Source organism: Camelus bactrianus, chromosome 4 (assembly GCF_048773025.1).
Source record: "Camelus bactrianus isolate YW-2024 breed Bactrian camel chromosome 4, ASM4877302v1, whole genome shotgun sequence".
Lineage (NCBI taxonomy): Eukaryota > Metazoa > Chordata > Mammalia > Artiodactyla > Camelidae > Camelus > Camelus bactrianus.
Genome location: NC_133542.1, coordinates 45,834,678 through 45,854,892, shown reverse-complemented (window position 1 = coordinate 45,854,892; position 20,215 = coordinate 45,834,678). Strand labels below are relative to the sequence as shown.

The 20,215-nt window shown below is 50.6% G+C and overlaps 2 protein-coding genes across 7 annotated transcripts; one reads left to right on the top strand and one right to left on the bottom strand.

Moving 5' to 3' along the window:
* Nucleotides 1-454: 454 nt before the first annotated feature.
* Nucleotides 455-2,811, top strand: SPAG8 (sperm associated antigen 8). Of its 3 annotated transcripts, none has more exons than XM_074361820.1 (7): nucleotides 455-640; nucleotides 769-1,489; nucleotides 1,593-1,767; nucleotides 1,964-2,009; nucleotides 2,095-2,209; nucleotides 2,332-2,394; nucleotides 2,503-2,811. In XM_074361820.1, the coding sequence occupies exons 2-7, from the start codon at nucleotides 944-946 to the stop codon at nucleotides 2,698-2,700; spliced, it is 1,143 nt and encodes a 380-aa protein (XP_074217921.1). In that variant the 5' UTR covers nucleotides 455-640; nucleotides 769-943; the 3' UTR covers nucleotides 2,701-2,811. The 3 variants fall into 3 exon arrangements, with proteins under 3 accessions (XP_074217921.1, XP_074217919.1, XP_045371142.2); XM_074361818.1 differs by having other exon boundaries at nucleotides 455-668; nucleotides 1,671-1,767; XM_045515186.2 differs by having other exon boundaries at nucleotides 455-668.
* Nucleotides 2,812-2,925: 114 nt separating this feature from the next.
* Nucleotides 2,926-19,791, bottom strand: NPR2 (natriuretic peptide receptor 2). 4 transcript variants are annotated; one of them, XM_074361815.1, is made up of 22 exons: nucleotides 18,278-19,790; nucleotides 17,245-17,450; nucleotides 11,825-11,938; nucleotides 11,384-11,519; nucleotides 11,051-11,145; nucleotides 10,691-10,823; nucleotides 10,377-10,461; nucleotides 9,774-9,903; nucleotides 9,534-9,608; nucleotides 9,245-9,322; nucleotides 8,925-9,029; nucleotides 8,750-8,821; nucleotides 7,076-7,235; nucleotides 6,740-6,895; nucleotides 6,495-6,663; nucleotides 6,189-6,335; nucleotides 5,567-5,690; nucleotides 5,318-5,386; nucleotides 3,888-4,062; nucleotides 3,718-3,816; nucleotides 3,375-3,466; nucleotides 2,927-3,247 (listed from the first exon to the last, which is right to left on the bottom strand). In XM_074361815.1, exons 1-22 carry the CDS (start codon nucleotides 18,942-18,944, stop codon nucleotides 3,182-3,184), a joined length of 3,153 nt encoding a protein of 1,050 aa, XP_074217916.1. In that variant the 5' UTR covers nucleotides 18,945-19,790; the 3' UTR covers nucleotides 2,927-3,181. The 4 variants fall into 4 exon arrangements, with proteins under 4 accessions (XP_074217917.1, XP_074217916.1, XP_010951157.2 ...); XM_010952855.3 differs by having other exon boundaries at nucleotides 2,928-3,247; nucleotides 9,774-9,894; nucleotides 18,278-19,789; XM_074361816.1 differs by lacking the exon at nucleotides 9,534-9,608 and having other exon boundaries at nucleotides 2,926-3,247; nucleotides 18,278-19,791.
* Between the last annotated feature and the right edge of the window lie 424 nt (nucleotides 19,792-20,215).

The window sequence follows — 20,215 nt, the reverse complement described above, 5'->3', positions numbered from 1 at the left end:
GCTTCAGGAAGAGTAGCAGTAGGAACAAATCTGGATGAGTAGGAAAAGACTGAATCCCAGGAGTGAGACTTGCTCAATTCAGATGCCAGGCCAAGTTCTAAAGGGCTGGAAGGAAGGTGGTCAATGTAGGGGCTTTCTATTGGAGAAGTAATCACACCCAAAATATTTGCTACCCGTTAACTAATCCCCGTGTCTCACCATTTTGATTTTAAGCTGTTGTCTGATGTATTTTCACCCCTAAATTCTTTGAAAAGATGCCCCTACTTTTGAGACTGAACTAAGGGGAAGCTACTGTTGCTCCTACACAAATACACCAAGTAGGCTTTTGTCTGATACCACAGCCCTTTACCTGTCTTCAACACAAAGAACCACCTTAGAAAGACTCCAAAAGTCCTGCTTAGGTGTGGAGGGCGAGGCCTTAGGCCAGCGGAATCTTAAAAGCCGGACAGAGGCGTAATCGAGTACGGACGGACAGAAAGCGAACTTCCCAGACCGCACCAGGCTTAAGACTTCCGCCCCGCAGCGCACTTGCCTCCACCCCCACCCTCCGCATCCGCCCAGCTCTAGTTCTGCGCAGTCTCCTGGAATGATTTGCTGTCTCTATGGCAACCCAGTAGCTGGCGTCTGAAGATGGAGACCAGTGAGTCTACCAAGCGATTGCGTTCACGGTGAGAGCCGCAGCTCTGGCTGCAGGCATAACGGGACAAGAAAGGTGAGCCGGCTTCCCTTGCTGCACTTTTACAACTTTGCTGCTTTCGCTTTTTTCAGATCTTTAAACGTACAGCCCTGCTCCGAAGAACTAGGATGCACTTCGGATCCCATTCCTGCTTTGGATGGCCGTCATAGGTCGGCCCTGGCAGCCAGTGCAGCCAGTGCAGCCGCCTCTACTGCCAAAGCATTATCTACACAGACCTCAGCGCCCTACTCCGGTCGGAGCCTTCTCATGGAGCCCTCCTCTGACAGTCTTGGGGAGCGCCACTCTGGATCCAGATTTACCCACAAGACAGGCCATAGGAGGCTTGGCTTTGAGCCAGCCTACGTTTCCCATGTTACTTGGAATCCCTATGCTGCAAATGACCTTCGCTCTAGCCATGGCCCTGTTCCTGGCTCCAGCTCTGGCCCTGTTCCTGGCTCCAGCTCTAGCCCCGGTCCTGACTCCAGTTGTGATCCTGGCAGTGGCTCTGGCCCTGGCCCTGGTCCTGGTCCTGCCTCTGATTCTAGGCATAGTCCAGGCTATGGTCATGCCCCTGGGTTCAGTTCCTCTGCTCCGCCAGGCTTCAGAAGCCCCAGGGCACATCTGGTCCCTAATTATGCCTCCTGGAGTTACCACAGCCACCGGGAGCCTCGGAAGCAACCCTGGAAATGTTTGCAAGTCTCGGAACCTGGTGCCCGAGGGCTATGGAAGCCCCCAGAGGTTGAAGGGACTAGTAAAGTTCTCAATGAAACACTGCCACGGGGCCAGTGCCTTCTCTACAACTGGGAGGAGGAGGTATTAAGGTTTTGACCTGCTCCTTTTTCTTGAAGGCTGTCCCCAGCTGATGAGGGTGGGTACCAGGAAGGATTATTGTGGTAATTCGACTTGGGGCCCACAGAGAGCCACCAACCACCTGGATCAAGTCCCAAGCATGCAGGATGGCTCTGAGAGTTTCTTTTTCCGACATGGACACCAGGGACTGCTGACCTTGCAGCCACAGTCACCCATGTCCTCCAGCACCACCCAGAAAGACTCATACCAGCCTCTAGGAAACCACTATCAGCCAGTTCGAGGTATGAAACATGAGAGAATGGGCCAGAATGACTCCATTAGAGAAAAAGAGAGAGAGGATTATTGGGTGGGACTATGGATTGTCCAATGGATCTAAGGGTAAAACCCGATTTTCCTTCCTTTTCTCAAATTCATTTTCTTCTGGGCCTGTTTCTTAACCAGCCTCCTCAACTCTGTCCATTCCCTGACCTCCCACAGGGAAGCGTGAAGCCATGCTGGAGATGCTCTTGCGCCACCAGATCTGGTGAGATGCTGGATGAAGGGGAACAGGGAGGGGGAGGACAAAAATTGGCGGGGGAATGGCCTTGACGCCCCCTAGGACTGTGTAGTAAAGAGGTGCAGGCAGAGCAGGAACCCACAAGGAAGGACTCTGAGGTCGAGTCTGTGACACACCATGACTACAGGAAGGAGCTGGAGCAAGCAGGGCCTCCTGCCCCAACAAAGGTGAGAATGCATCCCACCCCACTTGTATAGCTGGGCCCTGACAGGCTGTGGGAAAGCAGCCGGCCCAGAGGCTGAGAGAAGGAGCTTCAGGCCAAGAGTTATTCAGTCTCTCTCCCTCACAGCCTCATGACTACCGTAAGGAGCAGCCCGAAACCTTCTGGATACAGAGGGCACCACAGCTACCGGTGTGTGAGGGTGACTAGGTGTGGGGAGTTGGGGAAGGGGAGAGGAAAAGTCTGTTCTGTTCTGCTTGGTGGAGAGCAGGATCCGTCCTCATTCTGGCACTCCTCCAGGGTGTCAGTAACATCAGGACACTGGACACGCCATTCCGGAAGAACTGCAGCTTCTCAACACCAGTGCCTTTGTCTCTAGGGCAGCCTTTGCCCTATGAACCTGAGAATTATTCCTACCAATTGGGAGAAATATCTTCCCTTGCCTGTCAGGGAAGAGGGCAATGTAGTGGAGTGGGTGGAACTACTCCTAAGGGTTGAGGGAAGTCCATGTGGAATTTCTTTCTATCTGTACTGGAGAGGTGGGGAGGAAGTGAATTCTGTCTGTACTTGGTGAAGGAGCTTTACATAAAAAGGATTCTCTCATCCTGAGCCTGCTGATTTCAGTGATTCTGTGAGCTACCATGACCATACCCCATAACCCTTCCTTGGAGTTGCCCCTAACCCAGACTGTGTCACCATGACTTTTTTCATTTGTTTGTTTTGTATTTGGCCAAAATATTCTGGTTTAGATACAGATATTTACAGAGGTAGGGAGGAAGGGGACCAGGCCAGAGAGGGGTAGGTATATGTACAAGGCTGAACTGCAAAGGGCAACAACTTCCATAGAAGATGGGGTTTTTATGCATGTTGGTTTCCATCTCATGTAACAATGTCCATTTCTGCTGTGTGGAGAGATGATGGCCATGGCCCACCCAGGTCCCAGCAGCAGGAGACAGCCTGACTTGGGAAGAAGTGGGGTTTATAGGAGCCCAGCAGGTCCTTTCCGCTCTCCTAGGAGCCAGTAAGTTCGCATCTTTCCTTTTCCCTGAAAGCGGGGGCATAGAATTCAGATTCTTCTGTGTTATTCCCCTTTCCGCCCTCTTCCCCCCATGATCCCCATAATCACGTTCATCCTCCCTTTCCATGACTCCTTCCCCATGGCCTGCCATCACCTTCATCTCCACATCCCCTCGAAGCTCTAGCTGGAAGCATCCTAGCTCATCCAGGGCATCCTTGGTGGTAGAGGAAACATGAATCTTCAGGGCTGGGGTGGGATGGGGGGAAAGATGGAAAGAAGAATCAGAGAAAAGGCAATCGAAGAATTGGCAGTATCGGAGAGCGCTTTACCCAGCCATCATCCCTCAGGAGGCTCTCGGTCCTCCCAAGATGATGCATTAGAACCAAAATATGTCCAAGGATGGAGCAATCAGATTGAGAGATTTGGAGGAATTCTGAAAAGAAGAAAAGGGCAACACAGATTGAGGCTGAAGCTGGGGTTAAGGGCTAACATCTCACCTTGACCGTTAGACTCCATTCGGGAAGCAGTGTTCACTGTGTCTCCAAAAAGACAATAGCGGGGCATCTTCAGGCCAACAACCCCAGCACAGACGGGCCCTGTGAGAAGAAACAGGTTGGGAGAGCCTGGGAAAAGTGGATACAAAGGCAGGAGTGAGAGTCAGCCTTACCCGTGTGGACCCCTATGCGTAGCCTCAGCTGGTCATGGGGTCGGTGGCGGATCCGGAAGGAAGAAACTGCATCCAATAATGCTAGGGCCATGCGAGCAATTTCCGGGGCATGTCGTTGCCCGTTTCGGCCTGGGAGACCAGATACCACCATGTAGGCGTCTCCAATCGTCTCTACCTGATTGAGAGGTGGATGAAAAGGTCACCTCTATCTGTGTCACTGGGAATGTAGAAGGAGACAAGCTGGATTCCACTATAAGTTGTCCTGATGGCTTGGAGGCCAGAACATTGACTAGAAAGTAAGTGCCATGGTCCTGAGAATCTGGGAGAAGGGGATGTCAACAGAATCTTTAAATCCTCCTGCCCCACCCCAGCACCTGGCAAATACTCTGTAAACGTTTGCTGAATGGACACCTGGTCTGCAGCAGGACATAGTCCAAATAGGCTCTGCTGTCAGGAAACAGGAAGCAAGACAACAGGGCTGCCCTGAAGAGCACAGAAGCTGGTGAGGAGGTCAAGCAGGTGCAATGAAATGGGCCTCAGACAGCCTAAACTGTCAAAGGTAAGAAAGCAGACACTTGGCTGCATTAATAGTACTTCATTAATAGTTACAAGAGAAGGTCCTTGTTTTGGGGAACCACACACTGACCTGTTTTAGGGATAAAGGGACACAATGTCTATAACTTACTTGCAAAAAGTTCAGAAAATAATTATATGGATACATAGATTTAAAAAAAATAAAGCAAATGGGGGGAAATATAAACAATTGGCGGATCTGGGTAAAGGGTTTATGGCAGTTCTCTGTTATAGTAATAAGAGAAATGGTAGAGTAAGTCCAAAGGGAAGGGGCATGAATGGATATGTATTATCTGCACAATGTTGGACACTTTCCACAATAAATCTATTATTCCTATCACACAGATAAAATATCTGAGGCTCAGGGAGCTTCTGTTACGTGCCCAAGGCCACACGGCTTGCTACAAAGCCAGATCATTTTTACTCCCAAGCACAGTAAAGCCCACCCTGTGCCAACTCAATGACTTCAACAAAAAGCTTTTCCAATATAGCTTGTCTCTCACCCCAACAAATCATTCTATACGCATTCTATACCCATCCTGTATGATTCTTCCATGTCTGGAGGGGATGGAGAAAAGAGAAAAGACAACTAGGCTAACCTTATATCCCGAGGCAAAAAGTGGCAGGGGCTAAATCTTGTGATGATTCTGATTAGGAGAGCCTTAAGGATTCACAAGAGGTTAGACAGGAGTGTGTACAGTTACAGTGCCAGAGCCTCATTTGTCTAGGAAGGGCACTCTAGCACTAGGATGCTGGGGACCCAGGTGGGAAAACTGACCATGGAGCAGATAAGATATGTGGGAACAGGGAGACTGGGTTTTAAAGGAGTGTCAGTGGAAGGGCAGCCCAGCTCTCACCTTGTAGACGTCAAAGTTGTCAATTATGGCATCAAAGCAGGTATACAGATCATTAAGAAGTGTCACCACCTAACAGGGATAAGAAAGCAGAGGACTTAAGACTTGTGCCCAACTTTCTAAGAATTCTTAACACATGAGCCATAACAAGATATGGGAACTCCAGAAAAAAAGCTACTGTTCTCTATTATCAAGGATCCCTATGCCCCAGTGAAGCTGCCCCACGTCCCTACCCCGCCCCCTACCTCTCACCTGCATGGGGGTGCTCTCTGCTGACAAAGCTGTGAAGCCAACGATGTCACTGAAGTAGATGGTAACACTATCAAAGGCCTCGGCCTGTACAGTCTCTCCCCGTTTTAACTGCTCTGCCACTGAACTAGGAAGCAAGGGTGCAGTCTCAGCCAAAGGCAGAGGAGGATGGGAGGGGAAGAGAGAGAAAAAGAGTGTGTGGCTGGAGCAGCGATGAGTTCTAACATGAAAGCTGAGCCCGGTGAGGGGGAGAAGGCAGGTGGCTGGAAAGACATTACAGTGCAGGACAAGGTCAGGTGTACAAGTAGGGGTGGGGGTTGGAAGGGGATCCCTCAGGATGGGGGCTAAACATCTCAAGTTAGGATTGTTCTACATACACCCGCTACAGCAGAGGTCTGGGAGAGCAGTGTCCTAAGAAGGGATGGGAAGCCAGGAAGAAGGCAGCACAGCTCATTTGGAGACAGAATGAAAACCCATGGCCTATAGCTAGCATGGCTCATGGTAGCAAAATGTAACACAGCAGGGTTCTAAGGGCTGGGAAGTGAGTTCTCAAGAGCTTGCAGAGGCAGAACCCAACAGAGCAGAGTACCAAAGGAAAATTCAAGAAGGGGGACAGAAGTCTCACTGGGGCAGAATTTGGTAGAGCAGAGCCTCAGCCTTGCGTTTCTCCTCCAGATAGGCCTGTGTGCGTTCCTCCACCAGCTTCTCCAGGTTATTGGCATACTGCTCCATGCGCAACAGGAGGTTGTCCAATATGCTGGTGCCACCCTCCCTGGAGGGAGGCCAGGATATGGTACCTGCTCCAAGATTCTCAAGACTCCCAGGACTTTCTACCCAACCCACCCTCTTGGCCCCACCAACCCCACCTCATCCACTAAGACTGATGAGGCTTCTATCCCTGGGGAGCCCCTGCCCCGTACTGCCCTCTCACTTGTTAAAGCGGCGAATGAAGCCCTTAATCTGTCCAAAGTCTGGGCGCTCAGCTGGGTCCTGGGCCCAACACCGCTCCATCAGCAAAACTAGCTCTTCATTCAATTGGGTCCGGTCAATGCTCGGCCGGAAATAAGGCCGCTGGCCATTTCGGACCTTCTGGACAATCTCTGAGGGTGATAAGGTGTTTAGATGAAGAACAGGGCCCCCCAGGTAGAGGAGGCCATGGGTAGCAGACTGACTCACCTTTGGGGCTGAGGTCCAGGCCCTCCAAGTAGAAAGGACCACTGCGAAGTGCTATCTCCTGTAAGATGATCCCAAAGCTATAGACATCAGCCTTCTGCATGCCTGTGGTTGGCAAGGAGTTCCCACTGAGCAGTTCTGGGGAAGTCCACAGCTTCTCTGAAAAGAAGGAACAGGCTGGCCAGGTCCTCAAAAAAGGTATCCCCAAGCCCACCTGGGCTCATCCCCATAATGCTCACCATATTACTGTCACTCCATCTCCCTCTCCCACCCTCCCTAGGGAGAAATGATCAGGGCCAGCGGGGCAATATGAAAGTGGGTTGCCGGGGAAGGCCTCACTGGCATAGAGGGCGTGGCTGTCATCGGGTTCAGCAGTTGATCGGAAGCTGGCCAGGCCATAGTCTGTGATTTTGAGCACAAAACGACTATCCACCACACAGTTGGAGGACTTGAGACTCCCATGGGATGCAATAATGCTGTTATGGAGAAAGGCCATGCCCTGCAGGATACAGATCAAGACATGGGATTGGATCATATCTGGTTTAGGATACCCCCTCTCCATGAGATGGGCATTAGCTAGCTGTTTAAAGATCTTGGGGCCATAAAAACAATAAGCTAATTTTGGAAGGCATCCTTTCCACATTTTCCACCCAAGGACACAAGTGAAATAGGAGAGTCATCCCTTCCTGGTACCAAAGCAGTATATTGGCACCCTGGCACCAGGAAGAGGAGTTATGCTTAAGAGGAGGGACAAAGGGGAGCTTTAAGTTATTCCCCTAGAACGGGCAGTTTGTCTTCCGAGTAGTGAAGGGAACAGAATGATGCGGGTGAACTCCAAGAATATGACACCCATTGTGGCCTCAAATGCATGGCCACTACTCAGGAAGACTGGCTCAAGACCCAGGTATCAAGAGTACCTAGATGCACCAAGGAAGACTAGCCAGTTGTAAATTTTAATGTACATCCATGTATAGGTGGGCAAGTTGAGATGGAGGGGGAAAGTGATCTACTAGAGGGGATGCTGGGCCAGAGAGAAAGTGGAGAAAATAATAAATTTGAAAAACCTGGAAAATGGACAAAAGTAGGAGGCAGTTGCCAAGCTTTTTATTCATTTTGATAGCAACAAAACCTTTGGGAATTTGTGAACATAGAAATGATTAGGCTTTGTTCTAAATCAGCTTTCAATCAAATCATTGTTCTCTCAAGAGTCACATTTTTCTTGTATTTATCATCACACCTCTAGTTGAGCACCACATGAACTTTACCTAATATTTTATCTTTCGTTTCATGGCAGGCTTTAACACAAAGAAAAATGTTTTTAAAATAACCTCCTGAGAACTAAGCAGAAAAATCAAAGCCAGCCTCAAGTGTGGTACAGGTGATCCACTAGGCTAGCTCACTGGCTATGGGACTTGCCTCTAAACACCTGTCCCACCTGTTCAAGATTCAAATTTATGCCTCCACAAATCCACGGACCTCTGGGTCACTTGAAAATAGTTGAAATTTAGTGTATCAGGAGATACCAAAGGTTCAGTATAATTTTCCTTAGCTTCTCTTAGTTTTACTAGTAAGTGTTCTTTTTTGAATTTCAGTATTTCTGAACAAAAGAGCAGACATGCCAAATACTGGCTAGAGAGTAAATGATGAGAAAGAAAACCAGGAGATAAATGTTTACAGACCCCATTCATCTTTTCCCTGCTAGGAAAATTTAATATAAGCTCTTGGAGATAAAAATTATATATATATATATGATGGAGATAGATATGAAATTTTGAGGGCAGGAAGACAAAAATTCTCAACAAGTACAGGACTCTTTGTGGCAGATTAAACTCATCCCCCCTATTAAAAACCTCAGGCCCCTTGTTTACCCACTATTACCCAACCATAAGAATAAGGGGAAGTAGAGAGAATGGGATTTTCAGAGGACTAGGAAGAGAAGTTGTAAGTAAAGCTAGAAAGAGGGAGGCATTTTTAAAGCAGATAAACTCTTAAGGAAGAGTGAAGAAGACTCACCTTAACAAGGTCATTAATGAGTGAGTAACGAAACATCCAGTCCAAATTGATGCTGTCATTTTCCAGAATATCCTGGTAAGTGACATGGAATAGATTATGTGCTGATCCCAGTCCCACTAGCTACCACCTACAGAGTCAATGCCACCAGCCCTTATAATCTCCACCTGTCCCTCACCTGTAAACTCCCCCGAGGACAATACTCAGTGATGATGCAAATGTTGGGAGGGTCTATGCAGGCACCAATGAAGCGAGTGAGATGGTTGAACTGAACATCTCTCATCTAGTCAAAAAAAAAAAAAAAGAGAGAGAGAACTGAAAGATGTAAAAATTAGATACAGAAATCTGCCACTACATGAGAGGACCTTTCTCTCAACTGTGCCTACAGCTTGAAATCATTTATGAATAAACCCCTCACCCTCCCAGCCAGTTTTACTCTTCCCTAGTTTTCCCCCTTCCCCTTCCCCCCTTGCCCTCAAGCCATATGCCATGACATACATGTTTGAGTTCAAACAGAACCTGCCGGGTCAGCTCAATGCGCTTCTTGTTCACATGTTTGATGGCGACAACGTTTCCCTGAAGGTAGGAGTGAAAGGGGAAAAGAAACATTAGTATCAGAAGGGGTTTCTGGCTGTGAGGAAAGACTGGAGAACTGTGGGAGGATCCAGGAGCTCAGCTGGACAGAGAGAAGAGGGTGATGAGGGGCAGAGGGTCAAGGGAAGAGGTGGCAGATGGGGATGAGTCAGGATGAAATGGTGGGGACCAGAACAAGCGGATGACTTTTCACCTTGAAGTGACCGGTGTTGGCAAAGATCTGGTATTTCCCATGGGCTGTCATGAGCGAGCCGTAACTGGATCCCCGCTGGGGCCAAGGGCAACATGGAGGCGGAAGGATGAAAGGAACATTAGATGGTGGTGGTGATAGTGCAGGGGCTATCATTACAGGCCAATGTGCTGGGAAAAGTCCAGGGTACGAAAGGACAGGCACTCAGAGGGAAGCAGAGGGACAGCTGAGACAAGGGCTCACCAGTGACAGTGTGAGGCGACTGCCTGCCCCTTTATGGTATCGCTCTGAATTGCCAAACTGCAGTTCTTCCCAGCGAATGCGCCATAGCATGCTAGCCAGCTCCTTCTCCAGCATCAGTTTTCTGTAAGGACTGCACACCTCAGTTGACTGGCAAGCCCAATCCTACCACCCCAGAAGCCAACAGGAGGGTTGCAGGGGTATCTCCGCAGCTCCTGAAGCTGCAATTGTGACACCCAAGAGACAGGTCTGAGAGAGGGATGCATTCTCTAGGGGTCTGACACATGCCCTATGCTCTTTCAAACACAGAAGCTGAAGGTAAAAGTACTTTCTTAAAATGCTGGCATCCATGGAAAGCTCACCTTTGCCCTTATAAGAGCCCTCTGAGAATCACTAGTTAGTATATCCAGTCTCAAACCAAAACCCTGGGGACAACACCACCTAGGCTAAAAGACAACTAACAAGGAAGGCTAAAGGGGAAGGTGTTGGGTCTCAGAGGCAACCACCAAGTTAAGAGACCTGCTGGCCCTCCCTGGTGTTTGAGGGAGTCCCTGCCTCAGCCAGGAGGGAGGGAGGGAGGATGTCAGTGGAAAGCCCAGAACTCACCGGAAAATGAGGAAGCTGGAAACACCAAACATGATGAAGGTGATGCCTGTGCCCAGCGCCACAATTGCCAGAGTTGAAAGTGGAGCTGAAGGGGAGAGGGGAACCCTGAGAAAGACTGTGCGGTGTTGTGAGAACGGAGCAGGGGCGATGCCCAGGGTCAGGGAGCAGACAGATCTCTTGAGGGAAGGAAGTTAGGAGGGGGTACAGGAGAAGAGGTGAAAATAGAGCTAAGGGCAGGGGAGTCCACGAGGAGGAGGTAAACGAAGGGAAAGTAAAGGGAGGAAGGATCGCTCCCAGTCCCTGCACACACCCACTTTTATCACAGGATGGGTCGTCCACGTCAAAGGCACAGGGAGGATTGTCCAAGGGAGGGGCCCCCTTCACCCAGGGGATGGGGCGTCCCGTCCACCAAATCTGCTTCTCGGCTCCTGAGTAGTGGGCTGCAGGCTGTGAGGAAGGAGAAAACGGGGCCCACAGGCCTGCTCCCACCAGCCTCCTCCCCCCTAACCCAGCTATTTGGCTGCCTCTCTCTCCAATCTACCACCCACCCACCGCACAGCTCCAGCAGTGGAAAGAAGTCCCTGCCTCTAGTACCTTTGATTCTGCCCCTGTTGAACCCCTGAAAGCTGGGTTGGCAGAGCCCACACTCTCCTCCCTGCCTCCTCCCCCATCACCTGAAAGTCCCCAGAATCCAGGTCTCCCATGGCCCACAGGACAAAATCAGTCTCCCGGTCATTGTTCTTGTCCATAACAACCAGTCCAGTTACACCTAAGATAGAAAAGAGTACCCCTTACTTTGTGTTCTGCAGGTCCCTCTCCTATCCCCTCCAATCCCCCCAGTCACCTCAGAGCCTGCCCCTGCCCCATTCTCAATGTGAGTCCACCTCTGCCATGTCTTCTGACCCCTAATAACTCTCCCTCCTGCCCCTGGGATCTGTTTTCGTCTGCCCACTCCACTCCTGAGCCTGACAGCAGCCCTCTGGCCTCCATCTGACCCTCTCCATTACCATGGTATCTGCGTCCCTGCATCTTCTCCACGATTCGAAGTCCATCTTCCCGAGTGCCCCCTTCCTGTATTGTCTCATTCAGGACCTCAGCATAGAGCAGGATCCCATCGTAGAAGCAGCCAGCAATGAGGTTCATCTGGGGGCAGGTGGTAACTTCAGCAGTGCTTTCCAAACATCCTGCCAGACCCCTTCCCCAGCCCCTTTCCCATCTCTGGGGTCTCCTTCTACCTCTTTTCTCTTCTGGTTTGCTTCCTTCCCTCCTCTCATTCCTAAGATGCCATCCCTACCTCATTGGACACTAGGACAGAAGGAAAATTCCTGGATGGAAGCACACAGCCCCCAAAGGGGTTGGCTCCATGGCCAAGGCTTGATGCTGAGTTAGGGAGAAGAGCCTTTCTTCAAAGCCTGGCCTGACTCTCAGGGAAAGAGAGATCTGCTTACCAGGGATGGGGCCAGCTCCACACCAAAATCTTCCCGGGCTCTTATCAGAAGACGATTCTGGAATTCCTGATACTCAGGGTTCGGGGGTTCTCGGTATGTGATGACCAAGACCGTCTGTACCAACAGCACATGGGAGAGTGAAAAGGATTCAAGTTGGGCATTAGGAGAAGAGAGGAAGCAGGACAGGGAAACCTGGTGAAATATACATGACATAAAATATCTATGGGTGAGTCTGAAGGCTGAGAGGATACTAAAGTCTGTGTTGAGGGGGTGGAGGTGTATGTTTAACACATTTGGGGAGAGGGGATGGCATGCCTCTGTGAGAGGTAGATAGGATGGTTCTGGGAAGGCAGACTGGGAAATAGATGAAGTCGACTCCATCCCCAAAACCGAGCTTCTCATCTTCCTGAAGCCCCTACTACCCCCAGGCCTCCCAGCAGGGCTGCCACAGCTCTCACCGCTCCTCTGTCCCATCCTTTCTCAGTACCTATTTATCCGCAAGGACAACACAGATCATAGCTCATCTCCCAGGTGTTAATTACTGCTAATATTATCGGCAAAATGTTTACATTTTCATTTGGGCCACTTGAGCACAGTGCCTCCACCCAGTGAATTAAAGAGATTTCAGGTCCTAGGACAACTGGGGGAATACTTTGAGACAGTGATTCCATCTGTAAAAAGCCATGAGCCCATTCCTTTAATGTGCGTGGAACACCCACCATAAGCAGCACCGTCCTGCATACTGGCATGGTCCTACACACATCCTGTGTCACAAGGAAGACACACAGTCACATGCCCACGTGCACCTCACAGATAGGCCAGTGACACACGCGGTCTCAGCCATGCACACTTCTCACTGGCCACAAGTCAGCATGTCTGTCTCTCACTCGGGTGCCTACCTGGCTTCCACCAGTCACACATTTCCCCTTTCTTGGCCTCTCTTCCACCTTAGGCCTGCACAATCACTGAGACCAGCCTCTGCCTTGATCAGGAAATTGGCATTGCAACTTTAGAAAAACACTTCAGATCAACACATTTTGTGAAATGTGACTTTGTGAAATGATAGATTAAAACTTATCACTTCTACCAGTTTTGTTAATTCCTGTCAGAGAAAGTATTTGTAGGCCATAGAGATACCAAATATATCACGTATGATCTATTACAGATCAATTCATTCCAGGTAGGAAATAATGAAGTCAATTCCTAATAGACATTCATTATTTTAGGTTGGAGTTTGCTTCATGATGTAATTATTCTTACTGGAGCCTCTGGCTGCTTGATCACACACATCTAATACTCTCCCACTCTCAGGCAAAATTCAAAAGGAGAGGGACACTGAGGATGGGGTTGGAAGAGTTCTTTCAGTAACATCTATTTAAAGAATAAAAGAAAAATAGAGGGGCGGGATATTGTTGGCAAACAATGTAAAAAGTCAGTTAAAAACTCGAAAAGATCAGGCTTAATACAATTAATACTTCAATATAAAGATTGATAATAGGTTTTTAATGGTTTTAAATGCTTGGTAGTTCCCTAGGCTGGTTTGTTTGCTAGATCAGCAGTTCTCAATAATTTTGCTCTGATGACCCCTTTACACTACTAGAAATTATTGAGGACCCAGGGAGCTTCTGTTTATTTGGGTTCCATCTATCAATATTTACCATATTAGAAATTAAAACTGACAAATTTTTCAAATACAAGAATACACAAGCACACCTTCTACAGCTGCCAGAGTGATGACATCATTACATGTCACGTAACCTCTGGAAAACTCCACCGTACAATCATGGAAGAATGAGGGTGAGAGAGGCAAATAACATCTTAGTGTCATTTTGAAAATAGTTTTGACCTTATGATCTCCCTAAAAGGGTTCCAGGGGCCCCCAGGATCCCATGACTACACTTTGAAAACTGCTATGCTAGACTCTGTTTTGCTGTGGTTACTAACTACTAAAAAAAGAGAGAGAGAGATGGAGAAGCAGAAGAACCTCTAAAGAATTTCCGCTCTTGCTCAGGGGCTAGAGAGAAAGTAAAGGGAGGTGACTGTCCCATTTCACCTGGGGACCCCAGGTGGGGAAAAAAAAAAAGGCAAAAGCAGCTAAAAATGGGTACAGCAGTGACTGGAAGCCAGAAGGGCACCTAGGAAATGTGCAGATGCCTGGCTCCGCCAGTGGGCTCACCCACACCGAGACCTGCTCTGGTCACCGCAGGAAACGCTGTTGACAGGGGCCTAAATAGACAGAATGGTCTCCAGAAGAGGTGCTGCCTTACACAGCCTTGGTCTAGTGCTTACTTCCATTCAAGCCGCTGGTGGCCCCCATCTGTAACCCAGTCTCACGCTGGTCACCTAAGTTACCTCTGCCTGGTTTCTGACCCTGTAGTACTCAAATGCCCAGACAGAGCCTCTGGATCCTTAGAGCCTGGTCATTTGCTTCTTTAGTTCCATTGTATCTACTCATCCTTCCCTAACCTGGTTGATCATCTTGGTTTTACAGTACCTGCCAGCTCTACTCCTGTCTAGATGAATTCCCAACCCTATCGTCCCTCTTCCCAATGCACACCTTGATTCAATTCAGCAAATACGTGCTAGGCACAAAGAATACAAAGATAAGCATGATCCCTGCCCTTAAGCACCTATGGTTTAATGAGAGAAAAATCATAGGAACATACTTAACTTCAGAGCCCTCTCCGCCCAGTAGCTAGTAGTCAGCATGAGCTGGGACCCTTTTCTTAGGCATGACACCCTCCTAGAAAGCCTGTGGGCATCGGGATCAGGGACTCCTTGCCACCTTTTCCCAGCTGGCCTGGTCTGAGACTCCAGTGGGCCAGGCATCTCTGAGGTAAGGGTCTCTCTGCTCTCACATCCTTGGCTGGAGCTGACCACGCAACTTCCCTTACCCCCTGCCTAGTTTCAGCATTGGAAAAGGATGTGCATAGCTTTGCCAGAGGATACCTCATCACCCCTTCACCCCTACTCCACCCCAACACCTTGATTTTCTCCTCAACATATTCGTGATTGCTGCTTTTCTTATGTTGTGGCAAAATCTCCTTCTTTGTTTATCTGTCTGAATAATGCCTACAGGGAGAGCTGAAAATTAACTTACAGTTGGTCCTTAAACAACACGGGGATTGAACTGAGCAGGTCCATTTATGCATGGATTTTTTTCCAATAAATGCAGGCTACAGTACTACATGGTCCATGGGTGGCTGAATCCACAGGTACAGAACCTCCAATAGGGAAGCCTGACTGTAAAGTCATATTCAGATTTTCGACTGCACAGGTGGGTGCCCCTCACCCTCCAACGTTCAATGTAAGTAACTAATTGGTAACTGGCTAGATCCCTCCTCCCTTTACCCTCAATGCTGCGGCCCCTTGGCTGTAGGAATTCTCACACAACAAAGAGAGGTTTTCCCTCCACAAAGAGAATACAGCCCCAAAGGCTGTGACTCTTCCCACCTGGGAGGCTCAGAGAGACCTTCTGTGACCACACTAGCTAAATTACAAGCCCCCTGTTACTCTCTTCCCATACCACTCTATTTTTTTTTAAGTAGCACATCACAATTCGTTCTATGTTTATATTTATTTGCTTATTTGTTCATGTCTGTCTAGTCTACTAAGTATAAGCGCTACAAAGGCAGGGACTACATCTGTTACATTCTCTGCTGGACACCAGTACCTACCACAGTGACTGGGATATAACAGGTGCTCAATAAACACTAACAGAATGAGTCAGTCTTCAAATGAATCAAACACTGAATAATGCGGTAAGTTCTATAGGGGCCTGAGTTACGCACAAGAGTAGGAAATTCAGTCCAACCTGGGGATTCAGGGGATTGTTTCCCAAAAAGGAAAATAACTGATCTGAGTCTTAAAGAATACACAAGCATTATCCAGACAGACACAGGTGAGAAGGCTGTTTGTGGCAAAAGTTACAGCATCAACAAAACTTGTCCTGCCACTGCCCATGTTCAAGTGTGACAGTCACAGACTCATACTCAGGCATGTAAACAGATATGTCATTCACAGTCAGACACAACCAAATACATAATCATTGGAGAAGGTGGCCACCCAAGTCCAGCCTTTATACACATCTACTTAGTGTCAAAGACTCTCAGGACCTTAAGGTTATCACATATGCCACCTCAAATCCTTTTTGGGAAAAGGAGGGGCATGCATAAATAAGTAAAATAAATACTTGTGTATATGTTAGTGAAAAATTGGTGGGAGAACCAGGGAGCAATTCATGGGTATGATTTTGAGAGGCAGAGATTTGGAGTGAGGAAAGGAAGAGCACCCCAGACAAAAGGAGCAAAGAGCACCAAGGTGGAAGGGGGAGCAGGGAGGTCCAGGGGTAGTGGGTCTGAGAGAGGTCTAGCCTGCGGGGGTACTCAGCAGTACTAGGAGGTAAGATTTAAAAGTGGGTTAAGAACAGACTGTAGAAAGTCTTAAATGTCACAAGGAGTCGGGACTTCATTCTGAAGGAAATAAGTCACTGGAAGTTTTGAACAGAGGAGTGAAATGAACAGAGTCACATCAATTTCCCTACAAATTGTTTCTTAAATCCATTTCTTTTCATTCCTGCTATCATCACTGTAGTTCCAGCCCGTATCTCCTCACCCACTTCTAACCTATTACAGGGGGCCTCATTGCCTCTAGTCTCCTCTTCCAATCCAACCTGAATTCTGTCAGTATATGTCTCTTCATAAAAATACTCAAGGACCCCACCGTTCAGGTCCAAGTGCCTCAATCTTAGGTTCAGAGTTCTCCATAATCTGAGTCTACTTCTGCAGCATTACTTTCTATAACCTGCTTTTAGTGAACCCTTCTTTCTTGTCAGGTCAGTATCTTCTTGGACCCCCAAACATGCCCATTCCTATCTTTTTCTCATTGCTCTAGCTGCATGGATCCTCTCTCCCACTCTGATTAGGAATATGACATCTATCTTTAGAGTCACAATATAGTCTCACTTCCTTTATAAAAGCCTTCCCGAAACCCAGCCCATAGTGACTCTCTCCTCTGAACCACTCAAGTTTTTAGTGTATGTTCCAGGGCACATAATCACATCCTTTCTCGTACTTGTATCTGACTGTACCACAATCATGCCTCACCTCTCCGGAACGGGTAGAAACCCTCCCAGGGGCTGGCACCAGATCTTTTCCTCAACTTTTCTCCCCCACCATGTATCTACTACTGGTACTTAGGAAAGTCAGTGTTCCAGGACCTTGGGAGGTAACCTTGGCAGACACACTAAGAGCGAGCCACAAAGGTGGGGGAAACAAGAATGAGGCTAGAATTGGAGAGGCTCTGTTCATTTCACCCCTGTAGCTCACAATTCCTGCCCTGTTTCTGGGCCCTTGTGAGAGACAGAGAATCCCCAAAGAAGCTCCTCTTCCACCTCCCTTCAAGCTGGGCTCAAATGATACCTGAAAGGCTTCTCTGAGGGCCTGGGCTTGCTCCCGGGTGCGATTGTCCTGCCAGGGCCGGCCGGTGGAGCGTGTGGGGCCGGCACGGAGACTCTCCCCAAAGACATCCAGGTAAAAGAAGACATAATCTCCATTGGTCAGGTTCTCCCTCTGGGCCTGAAGCAGGATCTCATGCAGCATCTCCAGAGGGCCACAGATGTACACAACTGGGAGCAGGTACATGACAGAGGTACACCCTGAGAAAGTATCCAGGACCCCAAGTGGCCCCCTCTCTGACCATCTACATTTCCATCTTTAGCAAGGGAGAGAGGCCCTAACCTATAAATCACCCAGCAGATGTTCCCCATCTCTCCTCCTTGGAGACTATGTCATAAGTACCCTTGGGGCCGTGGGGACCATCTGGCAGAAGTCAACAGCCTGACTCCAGACCTCAGAGGAAGGGAGCTAGCCCTCAAGCCCCTCCTTTTCCTAGAGCTCTGTCTGCTGCTCTCCACCCAGCCCTCCTCACTCCCCGACTCTGCCCTGCCTCTACCTAGGCTCAAAGGCACTGACTGCTCAGAATTTCTCTCAGAGAGAACTTTTACCTGTCATTCCCAATCAAATCTGCTGCACCCTAAGCCCATTTATGGAGTCCTCACTGTTTTTACACCACCAAGGGGTCTTGGCAGCCCAGTCTGAGAAGAGTCTCTGCTCACAGACAGACATACATTTTGAGTGACCATCAACCACATTCACTACTGCAGAGCACTCACACTGCTCCCCAAATCCAACTTTCCCCAATCCCACACTCTCCCCTACACAAGCTTCACCCCTCATGCTACCTTATTTCTTGTTTACATCTGCCTGTGACATCCACTGCCCCCTAACATAGTGCCTTAGCCCTCTCATAGAAGCTCTGTCTACAAGTGCTCCTTGATCCCGACCACCAACTTCAGCTCCTCTACAGCTCTCCATCTACAGCTTCCCAGTGCTGAGCTCCAGGGACATAGCGACCCTCCTCCCCTGACCCTAAAATAGCCCGGGCCACACTCACTGCGCCCGTTGGCCCGGATGAAGTGGGTGGCTTGCTCAGGGCCCCCTGGCTCACGGGCATACACCTGGTGCTGCACACTGAGGTTGCTGCCCTGCAGGGCCTCAAAGACGCCCTCGATGGTGAAGTAGTGAGGCCGGTCATCTGTGCGAGCATCCAGATACAGCAAGGCAGCACGGGCAGTCCAATTGAAGTGCCCATGTAGCGTCACTACAAACTCACCCAGCTTGGGAGCAGAGGGGCCAGTGCGCACCAGGGTACGATAATGCTCATTCTTAGCGGCAAAACCAGACGCCACAGCACCCGCGGTCAGCAGGGGAAGGCGCCAGTGTGAGGCAAAGCGGGCGACAGAGGCAGCGGGGTACACACAACCGGGGCCCAACAGGAGGTCGGGGTCATGGTACAGCTTGAGGTCTACAGCGCGCAGCGGGGCCAGGTACTCCGAGCAGGCGCCGTCTAGTTCAGAGCTGACAAACCGGAGGTCCACGGGCAGCGCCCGGCCCAGCGCCTCCACGGCTAGTGCCACAGCAGGACCCACTCGTGGCCAGGCCCAGGCATAGCTAAGGTTGTGTTCTGGCAGCACCACCGCCAGCGTCAGGTTCCGGGCCCCGGGAGGACGCACCCCACCTGCCAGGGCTGCCACCAACAGCAGGAGTGATGGCAGTGCCATGGGGAGAAAGCAGCAGCCCGACCACCCCCAGAACCTGGGGCCACTCTGGCCTTTGGGGGAGGCACAAGCACCACCCAGCCTGGAGCCTGAGGAAGGCCAGGAAGAGAAGTCAGGATAAGCTAGGTCAGCCGGGATACAGAAAGTGGCAGGGACTGGAGAGGAGGGGGTGGGAGGAAGCCCCAAGGGGTGGGTAAGGAGTGGGTCTACCAGCCTATGGCAAGGACTGAGGACTGAGAGTAGGGTAGCAGGAGGAGGGAGGGACCAAGGGGGCCTGCAGCTGGGATGGGGACAGTGAGAGGTGAAGTCAGCTGATGAATCTATAGCTCAGCAGGAAAAGGGAATCCGAGACTGGGATGAGGTGGAGGTGCAGGGGGGGGGAGGCTGGTACAAAGAGAAGGCCTGGGGGTACCTCACAGCTGAAGGGGCTAGGAGGGCAGAGGGCTGCGAAAAGGAGGGCCCAGGGGATGAGGAGGGAGGGGGCCGGCGCCGCGGAAGGACTGGGACCATGGGCGGGCGGGGAGCGAAGCGAGGCCTGGGCCGGAGGGGTGGGAAAGGCAGGGGTAAAGCTCCCTGTGAAGGCTTCTCCCGAAGCTCCTGCTTGGACTAACGGGCCCAGGGCGCTGGTCCCATCCGGAGCTGCGGCGGCCCCACCCGTGTCCCAGCTCCTCTCTGCTCCGCTTCTCCTGGGCCCGGGCGGCCGGCTCTGCCCGGCGCTTCCTCCCGCCCCCTGCCTGGGCCCCCGGGCGCGCCGCTCGTCCAGGTCAGGTCGCCGCGGCCGGGCCGTCTCCGCTCGCTGCGCCGGCGGCGGCCGAGAGTGACTCCCCGGGCAGGCCGCCCGCCCCCGCCCCCGCCCCCGCCCCCGCCCCGCGTCTTCCCCGCCCCCACCCCGCCCCGCGTCTTCCCCGCCCCCTCCCTCGCGGCCCCTCCCCCTGCTCTGCCGGCCCCACCCTCCGGCGCCTGCTGGCTCCCCCCACCCCCACTCCCACCCGGGCGCCGGGCGACCTCCCAGGTCTCAAACCCACCCGGTGACAACTCGGGACTCCGCGCAAGGGCCTCTCAGGCCGGCGAGGTTCCGGGCGTCCCCTCACTTTAGGGCCTACCCCAGGCTCCCCCAAGGTCCTGGGCCACCGTCCATCTCGCACCCTCCGACGAACCCGTGGCCTCTCTTCCCACCCCTCGCTTTCTCAACTCCTCTGAGTCCCTCAGACACTCTGGTCTCTAGGAAGCAGTCAGGAATCCCCATATATTTGGTATCCTCACTAGTTCTCCAC